Here is a 17191-nt window from a genome sequence, read left to right as displayed (position 1 = left end):
ACAGCTCTACATCATGATGTCACCAGGTGATCTTTGGGGTCCAGTGATTGGATGGGGTCCAATCACTGGACCCATCCAATCACTGCGCCATCCAATCATTGGATGGCGCAGGAAATACGGCGGCCATCTTGGAGCGGTCGTCCCTGATATTTTGCTCAACCAAAACAATAGAAGATGCCTCAGCACTGAGGGATATTGTTCAGATCGATGGACTATTGATGTGAGGGCTCGACAGACAACATTTCACAAGTAAGATGGACATATTATTGTGTATATATTCATATTAGAATATTACTTAAGTGTATTTATGTCCACCGGCGAGATACCAGCTATTAGCTTTAGTGCTTAGTGTAATACGGGGTTCAGCCCCGCTATGAAGGCTAACTGAGATTCCGTAAATCTAAAAAAAATTATTATTCTCTAACATTGACTTAGATTATCTGACACAAGAGCATCTGACACACATTAGAAATAAACAGTGTAACATATATTATAAAACTTATATTATGTGTTATAACATTCACCAGCAAAGTTTAAAGAGGTGGTAAAGACTGTTATATGTAATTCTTTCACTCTGGCTAAAGTAAGATAGCTCCCAAATCTTCCGTTTTTGTTTTGAAGGTTTCCTAAAGACACAATGTGAGGAAGAAGAGGGAGATGTCTTAAAGAGAGACAGATTCACTGTAGCTCGGATGAATCTCACATCGGATTTTGGACTCAATCTCAGCTGTTGAATCTCTCTGAAGCTAGAAATCCTCGGCTGAAAAACATATACATCTATATATGTATGTATATACATACATACATATAACATGTATCCAATATATATTATTCAGTATTAATCATTATTTATTTGTGTTTGTATAGTTATGTAAATATGTATTGATATTACTAAATAATTTAGTAAATAAATTATGAACAGCTGTGTGCTTTGTGATATGCTCATCATACATCAATATCTGAATATTCCATTCCTATTCTATTGTTATAGTCACTAATCATATTTAAATATGCTGAACTATGTATTAAAAACATACTTAAAAAATACAATTGTTTATAAATGTAGCTTTGATAGATGCTTGAATATGGTTTCCAGTAACAAAAAAGCGTGTTATGATCGATTAAATGCGCTGATACGTCATTATGCCTGCTAAACACATAACGCTGAGTGGAGCGGTGGACCGCTCCAAGATGGCCGCCCTAAATCTCGTCAGCGACAATGGGCGAGAACGGTCCATGAGGCGTCTATCCTTATATTATGTCTACGCACTGACTTACCAACAGCTGTGAACACTTCCTCCAGCCCATCTACAGGAAAGAGAGCAAAGCTCAACCTTTGTACTTGCCATAATTCATTCAAACCACATAAACATAAACCACATTCTAACCACAGTTTGAATTTCTTATAGAAGAGCATTACCTCCTAATGTTGTCCTGTAACTAGCACAGGCTTTAACCTCACCATTCTGGGTTATTTGACATTTCCATATCCTGTCACGGTCACTCAGTTAATTGGTTATAATGAGTTTTGTAAAGTAAACAGATGGATTTTTACCAGTTATTGAATCAACATACCCAATTAAGTTTTCTTTTTGATATGCCTGTTTTATTTTTGTAGGGAACAAATCTTATAAATGTATTGTGGGAACACATAAGCTCAACAGTGTCCTCTGCAGGAATGGGGTTTTCAACAACTGTTAAATAAAAATAGCTGAAATTATTTTATCATTTATTATTCACTTCAAGACTTTTCTGAAACCTAACCACAATCATAATTCATAGAAACATCGGATTCAACAGAAGTTTACTCTCAACACAGGAGCTATTTGGGAATTAAACAAATAAAGTTAGATTTTGAGCTGTAAACTGTGGTAATAAGCACATGGCATGACTTGAAAAAATAATTCTCTGTATTGTTTGTATATATATATATATATATATATATATATATATATATATGTGTGTGTGTGTGTGTACTGGTACATTTAGCTATGGTTTTTACTTTACTAAAAACCATGCATGTAAAATTTAGCTATAATTTTGGTTCATTTGAACCATTTTTTTGAGCTACTGATTTAAAAAAAAATCTTCATAGACAAAATGTAATATTCAATCATAAGTAGCTGTTCATCAAGTGTAAATATAAGTTCACTCATTTTGAGTAAATTTGGTCGCAGTATTTGACCAAATTTAGATTTGTTTCCTATGTTCTTATAAACATTCAACTTGATGACATTTGGTGACCAAATCCAGAAAAATGTTAATCATTTTCTTAAAGTATGACTACATATAACTCTTTTTAGCCTTTGGAATAAAAAATGAAGATGCAAAAAGTAAGCAACATGCATGTACAGTGTTTGTCCACTTGGTGGTGCCATAATTGTTTCAAAATTAGAGTCTCCAGTACATAATCAGATACAGATGGATCCATGCGCATTGCTACACAGAGGTTAAGGTTAGACATTTTTGCCGCTCTGTTCTTTCCAGAAGTTTTGATCCACATGTTGAATTTGTTAAGGAACTTCTTCTGACTCAAATGCAACAAAAGGAAAACATTTACAGCGATGAAAACGTGTTCACACTACTACCCAAGGACTAGTTCAAGGCCTAGGACACGCCACAACTTTGTAGGCCTTGATCTTAAGCACAACACTGGCGACCCCCCTGAGGTCAGGCGGGGAGCATTCGTTCTGAGGAAGGACAAACTGGAAATCTCTCAGCAAGTAAGCAGTGAACAGAAAGAGTTCGATTTTGGCAACAGACTCCCCCAGGCAGAGCCGAGCACCCCCTCCAAAAGGCATCAGGAAGCGAGCGGAGCCGCCACCTCCCTCCTGAAAGCGCTCTGAAAGCAAAAATAACAGATTCAAATTGAAACCTGCTGAGCCAGCTCAGGCAGGACACTGCAGCTGGGGATGTAAAGCTGTACCAGGTTTGAAGCTGTACGGCTCGGACCAAACTGCTGGATCATGATGTGCTCCAAAAAGATTGGGAATGATGACCGTGTTCTTCGGGATGAAATAACCTGCGATGCTTCACATGGGTTCAAAATCAAAGTCAAATTCCAAGTAAAACACTGTAGAAAAAGCAATGCAAGCAAACAAAAAGGTAAAGATAATACATTGATAAATACATTTAAATTAATGACTTAAATAAATATTTTATTGCAATAGCAAAAGCAGGAAAATCACATTTAGAAAATTTGTAACCTTTAATTGTAATTCTGTTGAGTTATTAAATTCTATGTTCAGAAAGTACTACTGAAAGCTCTTACAATGTCAGTAAAGATGACGTAACACTGAGCCCAATGGCTGTTCTTCAAAATGGGAAAGACGTATCATTCAGTTTAGACAGATGAGTGTTAATTGTCAACATTTCAGAAGAAACCTGGTTCACCAGCCACTTTTTTATTTGTCATCTGCTCTGTAAAAATATTAGTATACTAAATAGCCTCTATTCAAATATGTAAAGAAAATTTTAGAAATTTTAACTCTATGAATCCAAATTATAAACAAATGCACTGAATCACTATCACATTATGCAATTGTAGCTGAGCTAACCTGCTGTCCCTGATGGCTCTGTGTGGAACGGCCAAAGGAGCAACTGGCCTGAGTCTGAGCATCTCACTGATAAGAGAGGACAACACAGGAAGTCTGTGTCTGTCACTGTATTTAGGATACCGCCCCTCTAAAACTCTGCACAGCTCCTCATATACGCTGGTCTGCACCTAAACCATAGGAAAAAAAATAAGAGATGAGACACAGACACAACCTGCAAGATGTGTAAATGGCATTAAAAATATTAAGGGTAAAAGTTTCCTATGCCTCTGGTCTGTGCAGCAGGAAGGCCACAGTCCAGCTGAGCCAAGCTGCAGCGGTCTCTGTTCCACCGATGATCAGATCCACAGTCGCCATGTGGACATGGACATCAGTCAGGAGCTGGAAATGAGAACATGTCTACAGTTTGTTTGCAGATTAAGTTCTGCTTACTTAAAAATATTGTATTTCTATAAATATCTCCTTTTTAATATTTCCTGGCACTTAATGAAGGTATATACCTCTCCATTTTCTGTGCTTTGATGTTTGTCAAGGCCCTGGAGGAGGAATCCTGTTATAGCATCTTCGTTTATATTGTTTTGTGCCTGCAAACAGAATGTAGAAAGACAAAAATAACTTAAAAATGATACTTAAACAGACTTGGATATAGCATCTTATTAATTGAATTTAATCCTTGAGATTTTGGTAACACTTTATCTGAAGGGGTGTGGATAAGACTGACATGACACCGTCAAAAACATGACATAACATCTGTCATGAACATAAAGAAGTCTTCATGAATGTTTATGACAGTTGTCATGAAGTGTCATTCGATAAATAATGACACTTTTAATGCCAAGTTGCTCTAAAAGTTGCATTGAAAGTCCATTGAAAGTGTCAACTTTGCATTAAATTGTCATTATTTACAAATTCACAAAAATCATTTCAATACAATCTCATTCCAGTTGATGCTAGTTATCAAAGTCCATCAGGTTCACTTGACTTTGAATGCTGACTTCCAGCAATCCCTCATACTGAACATGCATGTAGCAGCAGTGGAGAGGAAAATCTGCCCTTACTACTGTGTGTGGATGTTTAAATGTTTATGTGTGATCCATCCCTATGGTGTGACTGTGTTTACCATTATTTTAGTCTATTTTATTGTTCTCAAACTAGCTAACATTACTCTATTTATGTGTCATTCATGACTGTTATGTATGAGAAAATTTACATAACAGTAAATTTACTGTCTGTCATTCAGTTAGCCTATTTTTTAAGTTTCCTAACCTACCTAGCTGCCGTTACTGTGTGTTTTGTGCTGCTGTTTCTGTGTCTTGGCTCTTGCATTTGTGCATAAATACTGATAATTCATTCAGCCTATAACCAAACATTTCTTTTCCTTTTACATGTAGTTATCCAAAAGTGCTGTGGTTGGAAGGTGCACCCCTAAATTGGTCCTACAGATGTTGGATCAGAAGGTACTTACCCTGCACGGACATGTGAAACGAAAATGTTTGTGACAAAACTGCATGATGAACCGGTAACAGGGTGATCAATTACAAAACATAGACATGCTTCATGCTTTATCTATTTTTGAAATTCACCAACCTTGTAACTGTTAAGGTGCTGTTTTATGATTGCATCCCTCCTGGCCACTTCTTTGAGAAGACAAGCAAATACGGGATTTGGTAATTTCTTTAAGAGAGGAAATAAAACATGAATTTATGAATAAAATGTGCTTTAATAACCTGGTGACTGTTGGTCATAATATTAAATATTTACTGACTCTCAGCAGTGGAAAAGAATCCAGGGCTGAAATCCACGAGGAGCCCCACAGGGCAACGATCTTGTTCAGGCAGTGGTGCAGCTCCTGCAGCTCTGGTGATGTCTTATCATACTAGAAAAAAAAAAAAAGGATACACACTGTGTTCTAAGGTAAAATGGACTACGTGACCATCTTTTTGCAACCCTCACCCCTAAACACAACTATTCAAACAGAAACTTTGCGCTCTCCCCAACACAAACAAACAACCAATTTCAGCTCTGGCACAATCACAGCTGTTCATTGAAACACATTTTATAAACTGTCCTCAGAACTCAAGAGCTTAAAATAAACAGCTGGAGAAAGTAGACCCACTTCTTTCCCAAAAGCTAAAGTGGTGATGACGTTACTGGCCGCCACAGTAAAATCTTCTGAGAGGTCAACAGCACTTTCTTGATAATCCATCAGAACCTGAGAGATAAACAGGCCGCGCTTTATCAGGTTGTGTAACATTGGAAATTCCCCGGCATTCGGTTTGGTCTCACTGGACCTGTCCTTGTTTTCTGTACCTTTCTCAAATGCAAGGCCTGTCTCTCAATCACCCCATGTAAAGACTGCTGGCAGCAGCGCTGCAAGGCACTGTGGACGAGACGCCGGTGTGCCCTCCACTCCTCGGTGTAATCTCCCAGAGAGATGTTACGTCCTCCTCCAGATACAATGTCTCCTGTTTCGAGTGTGACGAAAATATCAGGGAATATAGAGACTACAATTGTAAAGTTAAACTCAGCTACGTAAATGTTTATACAGAGTGGAGAATTTTTGAACATTTCACTTTGAAAGCTGCTACAGCTAATAAAAGGAATAAACATGACAGAATAAAAAGGGAATAAATAATTAAAGGAGGGTAAGCCACAAGACTAGATAAAGAAAATGGCTGAGTATACTGCTGTATCCAAGCAGATTATTGGAAAGTTTAGTAGAAAAAAAATGTTTGTTTAAAACAAAAAAGTAATAATAATAAATAAAAAAATGGTGAACCAGCAACAAGAAAAGCTACAATGTTGAGAGGATTTGGAAGCAAGGACAATTTTTGAGCTTGGATGTTGACAGGACGTGGACTGCAGCAGGAGTCAGTTCTTCAAGAGCCACCACACACAAATGTTTACTTCACATGAGCGTTGCACTCCTTGAGTTGATTCACTCCTAAATCTGGGACAACACCAGATGCATCTTATCTTAGCAAAGGCCTCGACTTTGTCTTTTCAGATAAAACACAATTTTTCATTAAACTCATCCACTTTTAATCGGATTAAAAAGTCTCTCTGCTGGCAGAGAGGCAGAAAGTCTGGTCCAAGTTTGCTTGAAGTCCAGAGGGAAGTTTCCACAGCGCTCAGTTAAAAAGCCATGTTTTTTTTTTGCTGGTGTTTATTCACGTTCAACCCAGCTACCTACCAGGACACCTAATGCTTCATAATTACCTCTGCTGACAAGGTTTGTGGAGATGCTGATTTCATCTTCCAGCAGGACATGGACGCCTACCTGCACTGTCCCTGTTCTTAATGGGCCAGAAAAAATGGTTCAAAATAACAGAAAAACAAAAGAAAAAAACCATCCTGTGTGTTAAAAATCAAGTTTCCCCTTTTGAGTTGAATTACTGACAAAGCATAATTTCATCAACTTCCTAATTCATAGAGATATGTCTATCAAGAAAACTGAAGAATATCTTGCCTGTGTAGGAAATTGGTCGCCCAGCAAAATCAGACCATTTCTTCACCAGTGCTTCTCTGATGACTTCACAACTGTTGAGCACCACCATGGCTTCACAAACAGAGCAGAAATGAAGGGTTACATGTCTGTCAGACAGAGAAAAACTATGTGACCCTTATGTGAACAATTACTTGTTTTTCCACATTTTAGGCGGTAGATGCTTCCGTAGCGTTGGCCCAGATTGGTCAGGTGAATCGGCAAGTGATCGTGTGTCAGTTCCATCATGTTGCCAATAAGGAAGCGACTCGGGGGGCCGGGGAGAGAAGGTTTTGAAGAACTGCGAACAAACTGATACAGATGCTGCAGAAGTCCAATTTTTACTCCTTTCAAATTTTAGAAGAGAAAAAAAGGTACGGTTGAATTATTAAGCAAACATGAAATATGAATTATTCACACAGTAAATAGAGTTTTCCAGCACACTTACTTTTTTTATCCTGTCCTTGCGAATGAGTGTTTCGTTGACTGGCAATCAGTACCAAAATGAGCAGCGCAAGAAAAAATAATGCTCCGACACTGACCAGTGACATCCCTACTGCCATTTTGTCTTCTCTCACACATCCCCTACTTTAAAAAGCAGGTCCGTACACTACACTACTCTTTTATACTTCTCAGTTTGATAAGCTGTCAGTGTTTGCACTGTAATCAAGGATAGCTAAATATTTTTTTTTTTAGGTCAACATATCTAATGATGTAATGACTCCAGCACATATAACAAGAGATAACGTGATGACCACAGTCAGGACGTGTTGAAGGGTATTAAAACACACCTCTATTTACATGTCAGTCAGGCTGATGTTTAGCTTTGTGCTGTGCAAGTTTTCTGCAAAATAGCTCTGGTTTAAAACAAGAAAAATGCAAAAAATGACATGCGAGACCCACTTAAGCAATATTTATTCCAATTGACAGTGCATAATAATACAGTAATAGTGGGATTAATGTGTGCGGTGCACATAGATTTATTAGAGGTAAAACAGATAAAATCATATTCAAGCAAAAGGTTTCTTTAGTATTCAGATGCAATGAGCTACTCTTCCACTCTCTTGTTTTATTTTCCATAAGAATAGCTCAGAAACCCCCCAAAACAAAACAAAAACAAACATATTTCAAACTGAACTACATACACTGATTGTTCCAGTAGTATCTGAAAAAAAAAATCCTACATGAAATTTATTGTGGGAGTAGACATGCAGACGCAGGTATGTACAAGTCTCGGAGCTTGAAGCATCTTTAGCCGTGAGTTGCAGGGGAGAACCGAGACGGTCTGAACTTCATCTCAGAGAAGGGAATGGACACGTCTTTGCCTCTCCAGTCTATCCAGACTATTCCCTGTAAACAGAAACAAACAGAAAATCACTGATCTGTGGTCTATGTGCAGTCCCATAGTATTTGAAAAATGTGAGGAAAGTTGGTAACCTGATTATTGCTGTTCATGCCGTAAAGGCCGTTGAGGTTGACTTTGTAGCAGTTTTTGTACCACCAGCCCCCCACATAAGCCTTGGCACAGTGGATCCCCAGAGGGTCTGGTTCCTTGTCTCGAGTTGAGAATGGGCGGCCATTATGGTACTTCATGGAGTCACCTAGCAGGGAAAAAAAGCATCTAAATTAGGATCTGTTTGATATCTAGCTGAAAAAAACCAAACTAGATTGTTACAGTTTCTTCTATGAAGTTCTTTTTAAACTTCCAAGGACATTATGCTAACCTGTAACTTACGGTAAACATGGACAATACAACAAAACCCACAAACATAAGGTTACAGCATTTTTAGGTGCCATAAATAAGCAATAATAATAATAAATGCAAAAACATAATTTTTGTACCATTGCAAGTGGTTTCCTGAGAGATTTCATATTCCTACTAGGATTTTGGACAGCAATTTTTGTTTTGCTTAATAATTTATTAAGCTTAAAAAATAATCAATATCACAAAAAGGAAAAAAAAATAATAACTTGGAAATTTAAGGTTGTAATGTTTGCCTATTCTTGGAATTTTAAACTTTTTAACCCATGTTTAGCATGAGTTTTCACACATGTATTTTAATTTTGAAAAAATGTTTATAGAGTTGTTTACAAATCTTTTTTTTCCTTTAAAATGCACCTGCTGTTCCTGTGTATCCAGATACAGTAAGAGTATAGTTTCTCCCTTCTGAAGCAACAGAAAAGTTGACGTAACGAGCGTAAGCTGTGTCATTTCCAGACTGCAAATCCACTCTCAGGCTCACGGGGCCAATACTGGTCAGGTTGTGCAAGAGCTCATTTCCTGGCCAAAGACAGAAAAAAAAAACACTAAGTTGCATAGGTGAACAAAGCATATTTCTTTTCCTTTAAAATGCAACAACAACGTCCGGATAATGAAATGAGCAATAATGTCCAACAATACCTAGCCAGAACTCTTCACTCAGGTTTCCAAAGCCAGCTTTATATTCACTCCAGGTTCTGTAGAAATCGGTTTTTCCATTCATCCGTCTCTGGAAAACCTATAAAGCACACAAATTGATTTTGCATCCTGTTTCGCCAACTGACTTCGTAAATGTCTTTGCAGTTTCTTGTACCGTCCATCCGCCTCCGTCTGTTTCCATGTCACAGTAAACTCTCACTGCTCGCCCCTCTTTCCCTTGCGGGTAGATGGTCACTTCCCCTGACTCCAGAGCTCCATTTAGCAATTCTTGTGAGCATTCAGTAGGGAAAGGGAAGCGCAATTTTCCTGGAAGGCAAAGAATCATGTGCCTTAGAGTATATGAATATTTAACTCTAACTAATCTAAATAGTGAGAAAAAAATAATCACCGGTGACAAACTGTGACGTGACAAGTGACGTATACTTTCCATTTTTCTCGCCTTGTACCACAACAGAATAGGATGATGACGGAATCAGGCCAGTCAGTTTATACTCTGTGATGGGTGGCTCCAGGATGACTTCCTAACACAGAAAGTAGAGTCTTAATTTGGTCAAATTGGTCCAATCAAAAGCGGATACTCACTCACCTTTGCCTCCTCTTTTGCCATCTGATAGATCATTCTGTAGCTGTGAAAAACAACAGAAGTCCTCCAGGCGATCACTGCAGACCGACCACCAATTTCACTGGCCTTAACCACTAGGAAACAGAAGAAGTGCATATGTTTAAGGTTAAGAAGGTAAAACTCTAAAGCCTTCAGTTATTCTTATTGTACTCACCATTTGCTGTTGTAAATGAAGTAGATATTCCCATACTCTGGAGGTTGTTCTTTTGGGTCCGCACTTTGACCTTATACAGAGTCCCTCTCTGTAAACCTTTCAGCTGGTACTGCACTGAATTTCCTGACAGCATCACTGTTACTGTAACATTCGGAGCTGTACTCAAAAATATAAAAAACAAAAACAAAACAAAACAAAAAAAGCAATTGATTGATGGATCATTCAATTCCATGTTTACACTTATTTTTACTGTCAGTTCAAACTCACTCTTGGAGGACCCATAGCCAACAATGAAACGATCTACTTTCCCCAGGCTGGGTGTCCAACGCAGCATAGCCGTGTTATCTGTCACATTGATGACTTGGAGATGTGTTGGAGGAGCAGGTACTATGAAAAAAAACAAAAAAACATTCACAGCACATTAATTGACCTTCTTGTACACCATGTGTACTGGGTGAACTTTTCTAACAATACCTGTTGTGATAACTGAAGTGAGTTCATCACTCTGAGCGCTTCCTTTGGTTGTAGTGACACTAATAATGTAGGATGATCCAGCAGACAATGTAGACAGAACAACACTTGATTGGTGAGAGTCCACAGCCACAAACTGGCTTTTCCCTGACAACATGAACACAAGCGTTGTATTACATTTACCTCTCTTTCAAGTTTGTAACCCACATCGCAGGGTTTCTGTCTATATTTACTGACTTTGGTTCTTTTGCTTTAATCAATGCCTTTGTCTTATGATAAAGTTGGTTTGACTAACCTGTTGCGATGTTGATGTATGTTACTCTAAAGCCTGTAAATATGGTGTTTGGTTTGGTCCAAGAAACAGTCAGAGAGGACTCTGTTACATTACTAAAAACCAGTTCTGTGGGTTTCTCAGGACCTGGAAATAGAAACGAGTAGTTTTATTCATTGATTAGTGTCAGAGCTTCTTAGCAAAATCTATTTTGAGAGTGTTGAAACCATTTGGAAATATGTTTCTTGTATTTCATATCCCACCTGTGGTTGCTGTAACTCTGTGAACCTTGGATCTTCTGTCTGCTGTAGAACCAAATACGTGGACCACGTAACGTGTGTTTGCCTTGAGATTACTGAACTTGAAGGATCGTGCGCTGCCAGGCACCACTCTCGAGATCCTCTTAGTTTCAGTTTTACTTCTAGATTCAGCACTTTTACCAGAGGAGACAGTTGTGTTGGTGCTCTGACTGTGGACTTCAGTTGAGGTTCTAGTGCCAGGCATCAAGTCTCTTTCAACAATCTCCTCTCCTAGCCCCTCGTTCTCGTCAGTGTCACTGTCAGTGCGAGGCTCTCTTCTGATCACAGTGAAATTCTTGAACATACGGTGTGGCGCTAACCATGTGATAGTGAAGCTAGAGGTGGAGATGTTCACAGCCTTCACCGATCCTAAGCCTCCATGTTTTCTGGAGGAGTGATCGATTATTGTATTGTTCTCAAGAACTTTGTTGTTGTCCTCTGTTGATGGGCTTGTTGGAATTCGGTTTATGTCAGTGGATGTCTTTACTTGATTCTTGTTCGTGTTGAGAAGCTCAACAGAGTTGTTTTTGTTTTCATCCTTGCTTTTTGTGCTGTTGGTTTTATTCTCATTGCTCTGTGTTACATTTGATCGTGGCTCATCTTGGAGCGGTAATTTCCTTGGTCTTTGTGGAGTTGTTGCTGGAGGAAGCTTTTTGATCTCTGGTTTTTCTCCATGGACCTCTTTTTCACTGTCATTCATAGATCCAGTGGTTGTATTTGAACCCTTCTTTTCATCTTGTGAACAGGGAAATTTTAAAGTTAGTTAGAGGTGGAATAAAATGAACTTTGGAAACATAACAAACGTATTCTTACCTTTAAAGCACTCGGCATCTTTTGCACACTTACTGCAGTCGAGACCTATCAATCCTTTATGGCAAATACATTTCCCCTTCTCACATTTCCCATTGCCACTACAGTCATTTGGGCAATTTGCAGAACATGGACCTGGTTGACAAAAAGAAGAAGCATGATTATTAAACCCTGTCTCCATTGTCTGATGTTAGATTTAAAATATTTTTATTTCATAGCTACATTTCTCCTTTAGAAGGGACATCTCTCTTTCCAGCTGGGTCAGGCGTCCTTTCAGAGCAGCCACCTCAGCTTCACATCCCCCTGCACACCCACCAGGTAGCAGGTTGATGCTATGCGTCATCACCAGTGGAGCACCAGGCTTTAATGTCAGCTCCTGTTCCTTTGTGTGGCTCCAGTCACCATTGAAACTGATGATCACTTTAAGGGGCTGTGAAGGACCAGCATTGTCTTTGCTGGTTGCCTGGATTAAAGGACTCTGAGTAATAGTAATGGTGCCCATTTCTTTATCTTTATTGGATCCTCCGGCTCTTTCACCAGGCTTGTCTTTGGCCTTCTCATCATTGATCTTTTGGCTATCAACAACAGATGGATTTCCAGACTCTTTATGCTTATTTTTAGTAGTTTTAGTGCCATTTGTAGGTAAAGGCAGAGTATTTGAAGCATCTTTAGACTTTTTATCACCACTAGGAGGAGAATTATCAGAAGTTGTCTGATTAGTAGATACTGTGGATTTGACTTTTGTAGGTCTACTGGTGGTAGATAAAGACGGAAAGCTCTGAGTTGATTTGTCTTTGGACTTCTCATCACTTTTAGGGGTGCGTGTTTGAGCAATGGTCTGGTTACCAGAGGCTGTTGTCTTGACTCGAGAAGTTTTGCCACCACTGGTAGGTAAAGACAGAACATTTGGAGTTAACTTGTCTTTGGGCTTCTCATCACCGGTGGTGAGGGGATTATCAAAAACAGTCTGGTTACCAGCTGCAGCCCTGTCTTTGGTGGGCTTACTGCCACTGGAAGGTACAGAAGGAACATTGTGACTGGACTTGTCCTCAGCATTCTTCTCATTCCTGGCTAAAGGAGATTTTGATGATGTAGTTTGATTGAGAGATTGTTGAGGTTTGTTCCTGGTGGTTTTCAAAGTACTGTCTGAGGAAAGCTTTGTGATAGTTGACTGGTCTTGGTGAACTCCAGTAGGCTCAGACTTCATTTTATTGGCTTTTTCTTCACTAAGTGACAGAAGCTTAGTTGAAGCTGTCTGGTTGAGTTTGTGTTTGTCTCTGTTGTTGTCAGTGGCTTTAGGAGCCTTTGCTGGTGATGGTGGAGTGGTTTGAACCACTGCAACACTGAGTTTGCTCTTGGTGGTTGTTGCAGCATTGGCTGCTGATTTTTGGTTGGAGCCTGCAGTGGGTAAAATTGTCACAGTGACAGTGTTTGGCTTTAGGGTGGGGTTCAAACTCTGTTTAGAAGGGGCAGCAGTGGTTTTTGGTTTTGATAAGGTTGAAACAGTATTGGCTTTGGTCACATTGCTTCCTGCAGCATCTCTTTTGTCAAGGGTCGTGGTTTGAAAGGAGGGGAATGGGGTTAGGAGTAAGATAAGTCCGAAGGTAATTAGCATATTGCAATGGCTGCTGTGCAGGGATGTTGTAAAACTTTTGGAAAACTACTATACAAAATCAATAATGTATTTTCTCTATGCTTCTTAGGAGATGCTGCTGGTGGTGACTTTGGCAGGTCTCTCCTATGGATGAAAAAAGGAAATCATTACAATTACAGATCTATGAGTTTTTAAATGTGTTTAAGTTGCTAGCACACTTTTTCTGATTATAGGAGTATTTTTGGTCTTTTTTCGCTCCAGATTCACAGAGTTCCCATTTACACTCTTCAGATAAGGTATTTTTTTACATCAGTAATATTTATGACAAGTGTATTTGTTGGGTAGTGTTTTACCATGAAACACTGCACCAAAGTTGTGTAGCTGTTTTGGAAACTAGCGTAGATGTCTTCTTTGAAAGTCTTTACCTTCTTTAAACAGACTGTAAAGTTTAAAAAACAGAAGAGAATATGTAATTGGATAGAGGTTGTTTTATTTCATATTAATGTTACACCGAGTAATAACTATGCTACAGTCAAAAAGATACAATTTTGATTTGACATAAAGTCCTCCAAACTAATGGATTTTGCATCCAATAATCATGTATTTACATTTACATAGTTAAAACAGAATTTTCTAACACATATACAAACACAGCCCTGGATTGAACAGCTTGCCAAACCAAGTTTTTAAATGACCAGGAAGAAGCAAGACTTGAGTGGAAAACCCAGAGTTGACCAGTGAGAGTACGCTGAGCAGTAACAAAGCATCACTGTACTGAACTGTGAGACAAGGTAGACCTTTCAAGGTACAGAAAGCTGCACAAACCAGCGAAGCCAAAACTCTAAAACTCCCACAAATGTCCAGTTGCTGTTATAAATTTATGAAGAATCAAACTGGAGAACTAAGAAAACTTGTGTGACTTTATTTTTTTAAGCACTATAATAAAGTTTTACTTGTTGCAACAACTTACACACTTTTAACCTGCATACATACACAATATCCATGTATTTTTCATTCCATCATCAAAAGCATTACATGTAAATCACAACAAATAAAAAATTCACACAAAACAAGGTAAATCCCCATGAATACTGCAACACAACATAGTATATATACACTGTCATGTCTACCTTTGGAGCAAATGCTATGTATTATTACTTTGAAAGAGTCCAGTTATCTCTTTTAAATAATTATGGAGAAGAAAACCTACCTGACTGATGAATGAGTTGTTTGCTTTATGTCTCTGACGCCATCTGAGCCAAAGCAACTCCAGCAGACGGGATCGGATCTGAGAGGAAAGATTTGAAAAAGGGACCCCCAATATAAAGGAGGTGAGTGATGAAGACTGGCCCTGCTAACACCTCCTACACCTTCCTATTACAAACACACCTCCACCACGCCTACTGGTCCCTCAACGCCTGACCACGGGCAAAAATATTTGTGTAGGAGTTACAAAAAACAGAGACTTTTGCACTCACTCAAACCTTAAATGTACCACTTTCATTTTCTGTGAAAATTCTTATTATTTCATTTAACATGTTTTGCTGACGTCTACTCTAATCAGCACCAGAATTATCTACTAATAAATGTATATATAACTATATTATTAATTTCTTGTACATCATGTTTTAGTTGCTAAAATGAAAAACATTGCAAAGCTATGCTTACAATTTGATTTGATCATGTTCTGCAAGTGTCTTGAATTTTTTCAGCTGCAGCTGCCATCAGCGCACACTGTAAATGCATGATTCAGCTGGAATACAAAGCCCAACACTGTAAGTATCCAGCGCCGACTCCAGGATACAGAAACCCCCCAGATATATGAATCGGCTGTTTGTTGAAGGTAATGAGATGTAACTGTGCGTGAGTTGTGCTAGCAACCGACTATCCGCAGGATGTTAGGAATCCTCTGTGCCGGTATTGCATCTCTAACCCACCGGCCACCCACCATCCCACCTTTTGTAAACCACATGAAGAAAACGATATAAAAGGTTTAGAGCAAACGGGGGGTATGTGACGCTCTTGCACGTTAACAAGAGGTCAGAAACAGCAGCTGAGATCATCACAGCCTTTTATTGTAAATTAAGTGTGGCGCTTTCACCATGACATTGACATCAATATTTTATCTATTCGTATTCTATACGTAGAATCACCATGTAGACACAAAAGTAGTGGGGGCTGCTGTCTAACTTTAAGGGAATACTAAGAAATGTAACAAAATCATTGAAATACAGTGGCGAGGGAGGATGGGTGATGACTCAAGTTTATCTTACCAGCACAAATGATAAGTAGGACAGAAAGTGAGGTACGGAAATGTTTCAGAAGTGCACGATCCATTACTCCTTTTCAAAATGCCAAATGGTTATTTCTGATGCATAGCAGGTTTTTTCTCTCATATTACAAATGCAAATATATAAGAAGGTTCCTAAACACTATTGTGACCCATTTCAGACAAAACTACATTTGAGCTTCTGGACAGGAAACACTGCATACAGGAACAAACAAGGGATGAACATGTGGAAAAGTTCCACATGGCCACTCATTTTCAGAAGCGTTACCAATAAGTGTGGAGGGTGCTGTAGATTGATCTGTTTTGAAATAATGTTAACACATTAAGAAGAAACTAAATTCTTCAGTATGGTGTTTCTTTACACTGTCATTCTTTTAGTTGTGTTCTCTCTTGCATTACTAATTCTATAAAAAGAAAAAAATACACTTTGTTTTATCTCCGGTCATGATTAAAGTATTAAAGAAAAACACTTTATACTACTGATTCATCTGTTACTCTCCATATGGAATTGCTCATTGTTGTGGTTTCTTGGTGGTATTTTTGTATTTCTGTGCAAAAAAACAAAACAAAAAAACCCAGAAATATGCACTCTTCTCAATGCAAGTAATAACCCTGAAAATTTGCATCCTTATCAGTAAATGGCCAAATCTTAATAGGACATTAAAAGAGATTTTTACTGATTTGTTTTCCTTATGACTTAAACAGAAGTGAATTTAAAATAAATGTTTTTAAGGCTTTGGCAAAAAATATCCAACCTCCAAGCACAAGCACAATCTTATGCAATAAATAGATTTTTGGTGACATTTCTGCAAACAAATTGCTGATAACAGCCTCAAATGAAAATAAAAAATTCCATGAACTCCAGAGTAGGTGGTCTATCTCTGTTAGATGGCAGCCTACAAAAACATCTCCAATCTTATACCTCTCTGCATCATGGACCACCATCAGGCTGCTGACCGTGACCTGGCCTTTTGAGCTTCATTTCAACACCTACTAGGACTTGCACACTTGAGAAAACACATCTGGTCCTGTAAATCTCTAGATGTTGTTTGAGGGAAATTTGTGAGATCAGCATCTTTCTCAAAACTGCATTCATTTAATTTAGATTTCATTGAAATAGCCAACCTAAAGACATCTTTCACAAATCTTCCTCTGCTGCAGCCTATTCATGAATCAGTCAAATTGAAAGTTGAAATCCTTCAAAAAGACATAAGTGTACTCTT

The 17191-nt window shown here is 38.5% G+C and overlaps 2 protein-coding genes across 2 annotated transcripts; both read right to left on the bottom strand.

Moving 5' to 3' along the window:
- Positions 1–1985: 1985 nt before the first annotated feature.
- Positions 1986–7841, bottom strand: cyp21a2 (cytochrome P450, family 21, subfamily A, polypeptide 2). The gene is made up of 12 exons (XM_008432453.3): positions 7487–7841; positions 7194–7385; positions 7024–7113; positions 5865–6019; positions 5671–5766; positions 5320–5430; positions 5142–5228; positions 4055–4138; positions 3822–3935; positions 3558–3724; positions 2927–3030; positions 1986–2842 (listed from the first exon to the last, which is right to left on the bottom strand). Exons 1-12 carry the CDS (start codon positions 7599–7601, stop codon positions 2601–2603), a joined length of 1557 nt encoding a protein of 518 aa, XP_008430675.1. The 5' UTR covers positions 7602–7841; the 3' UTR covers positions 1986–2600.
- Positions 7842–7936: 95 nt separating this feature from the next.
- Positions 7937–16573, bottom strand: tnxba (tenascin XBa). The gene is made up of 16 exons (XM_008432454.3): positions 14889–16573; positions 14032–14117; positions 12307–13822; positions 12088–12219; positions 11239–12009; positions 11000–11122; positions 10708–10851; positions 10501–10620; positions 10234–10389; positions 10044–10153; positions 9846–9978; positions 9612–9763; positions 9440–9536; positions 9158–9319; positions 8476–8639; positions 7937–8388 (listed from the first exon to the last, which is right to left on the bottom strand). The coding sequence occupies exons 3-16, from the start codon at positions 13697–13699 to the stop codon at positions 8290–8292; spliced, it is 3756 nt and encodes a 1251-aa protein (XP_008430676.2). The 5' UTR covers positions 13700–13822; positions 14032–14117; positions 14889–16573; the 3' UTR covers positions 7937–8289.
- Positions 16574–17191: the final 618 nt, after the last annotated feature.

The sequence above is a fragment of the Poecilia reticulata genome, chromosome 16 (genome assembly GCF_904066995.2).
Source record: "Poecilia reticulata chromosome 16, P_reticulata-male-v2, whole genome shotgun sequence".
NCBI lineage: Eukaryota > Metazoa > Chordata > Actinopteri > Cyprinodontiformes > Poeciliidae > Poecilia > Poecilia reticulata.
Note: the sequence above shows the minus strand (reverse complement) of the source record. Positions and strands in the feature narration are given on the sequence as shown.

Coding starts and splice junctions, on each gene's coding strand:
- cyp21a2 (XM_008432453.3), bottom strand. CDS start 7,601: ATGGCAGTAGGGATGTCACTGGTCAGTGTCGGAGCATTATTTTTTCTT. Junction 7,386..7,486: donor GCAAGGACAGGATAAAAAAA/GTAAGTGTGCTG, acceptor AAAATTTGAAAG/GAGTAAAAATTGGACTTCTG. Junction 6,020..7,023: donor GCGACCAATTTCCTACACAG/GCAAGATATTCT, acceptor CACTCGAAACAG/GAGACATTGTATCTGGAGGA.
- tnxba (XM_008432454.3), bottom strand. CDS start 13,699: ATGCTAATTACCTTCGGACTTATCTTACTCCTAACCCCATTCCCCTCC. Junction 12,220..12,306: donor GTCCCTTCTAAAGGAGAAAT/GTAGCTATGAAA, acceptor TTTGTCAACCAG/GTCCATGTTCTGCAAATTGC. Junction 9,537..9,611: donor CAGACGGAGGCGGATGGACG/GTACAAGAAACT, acceptor TGTGCTTTATAG/GTTTTCCAGAGACGGATGAA.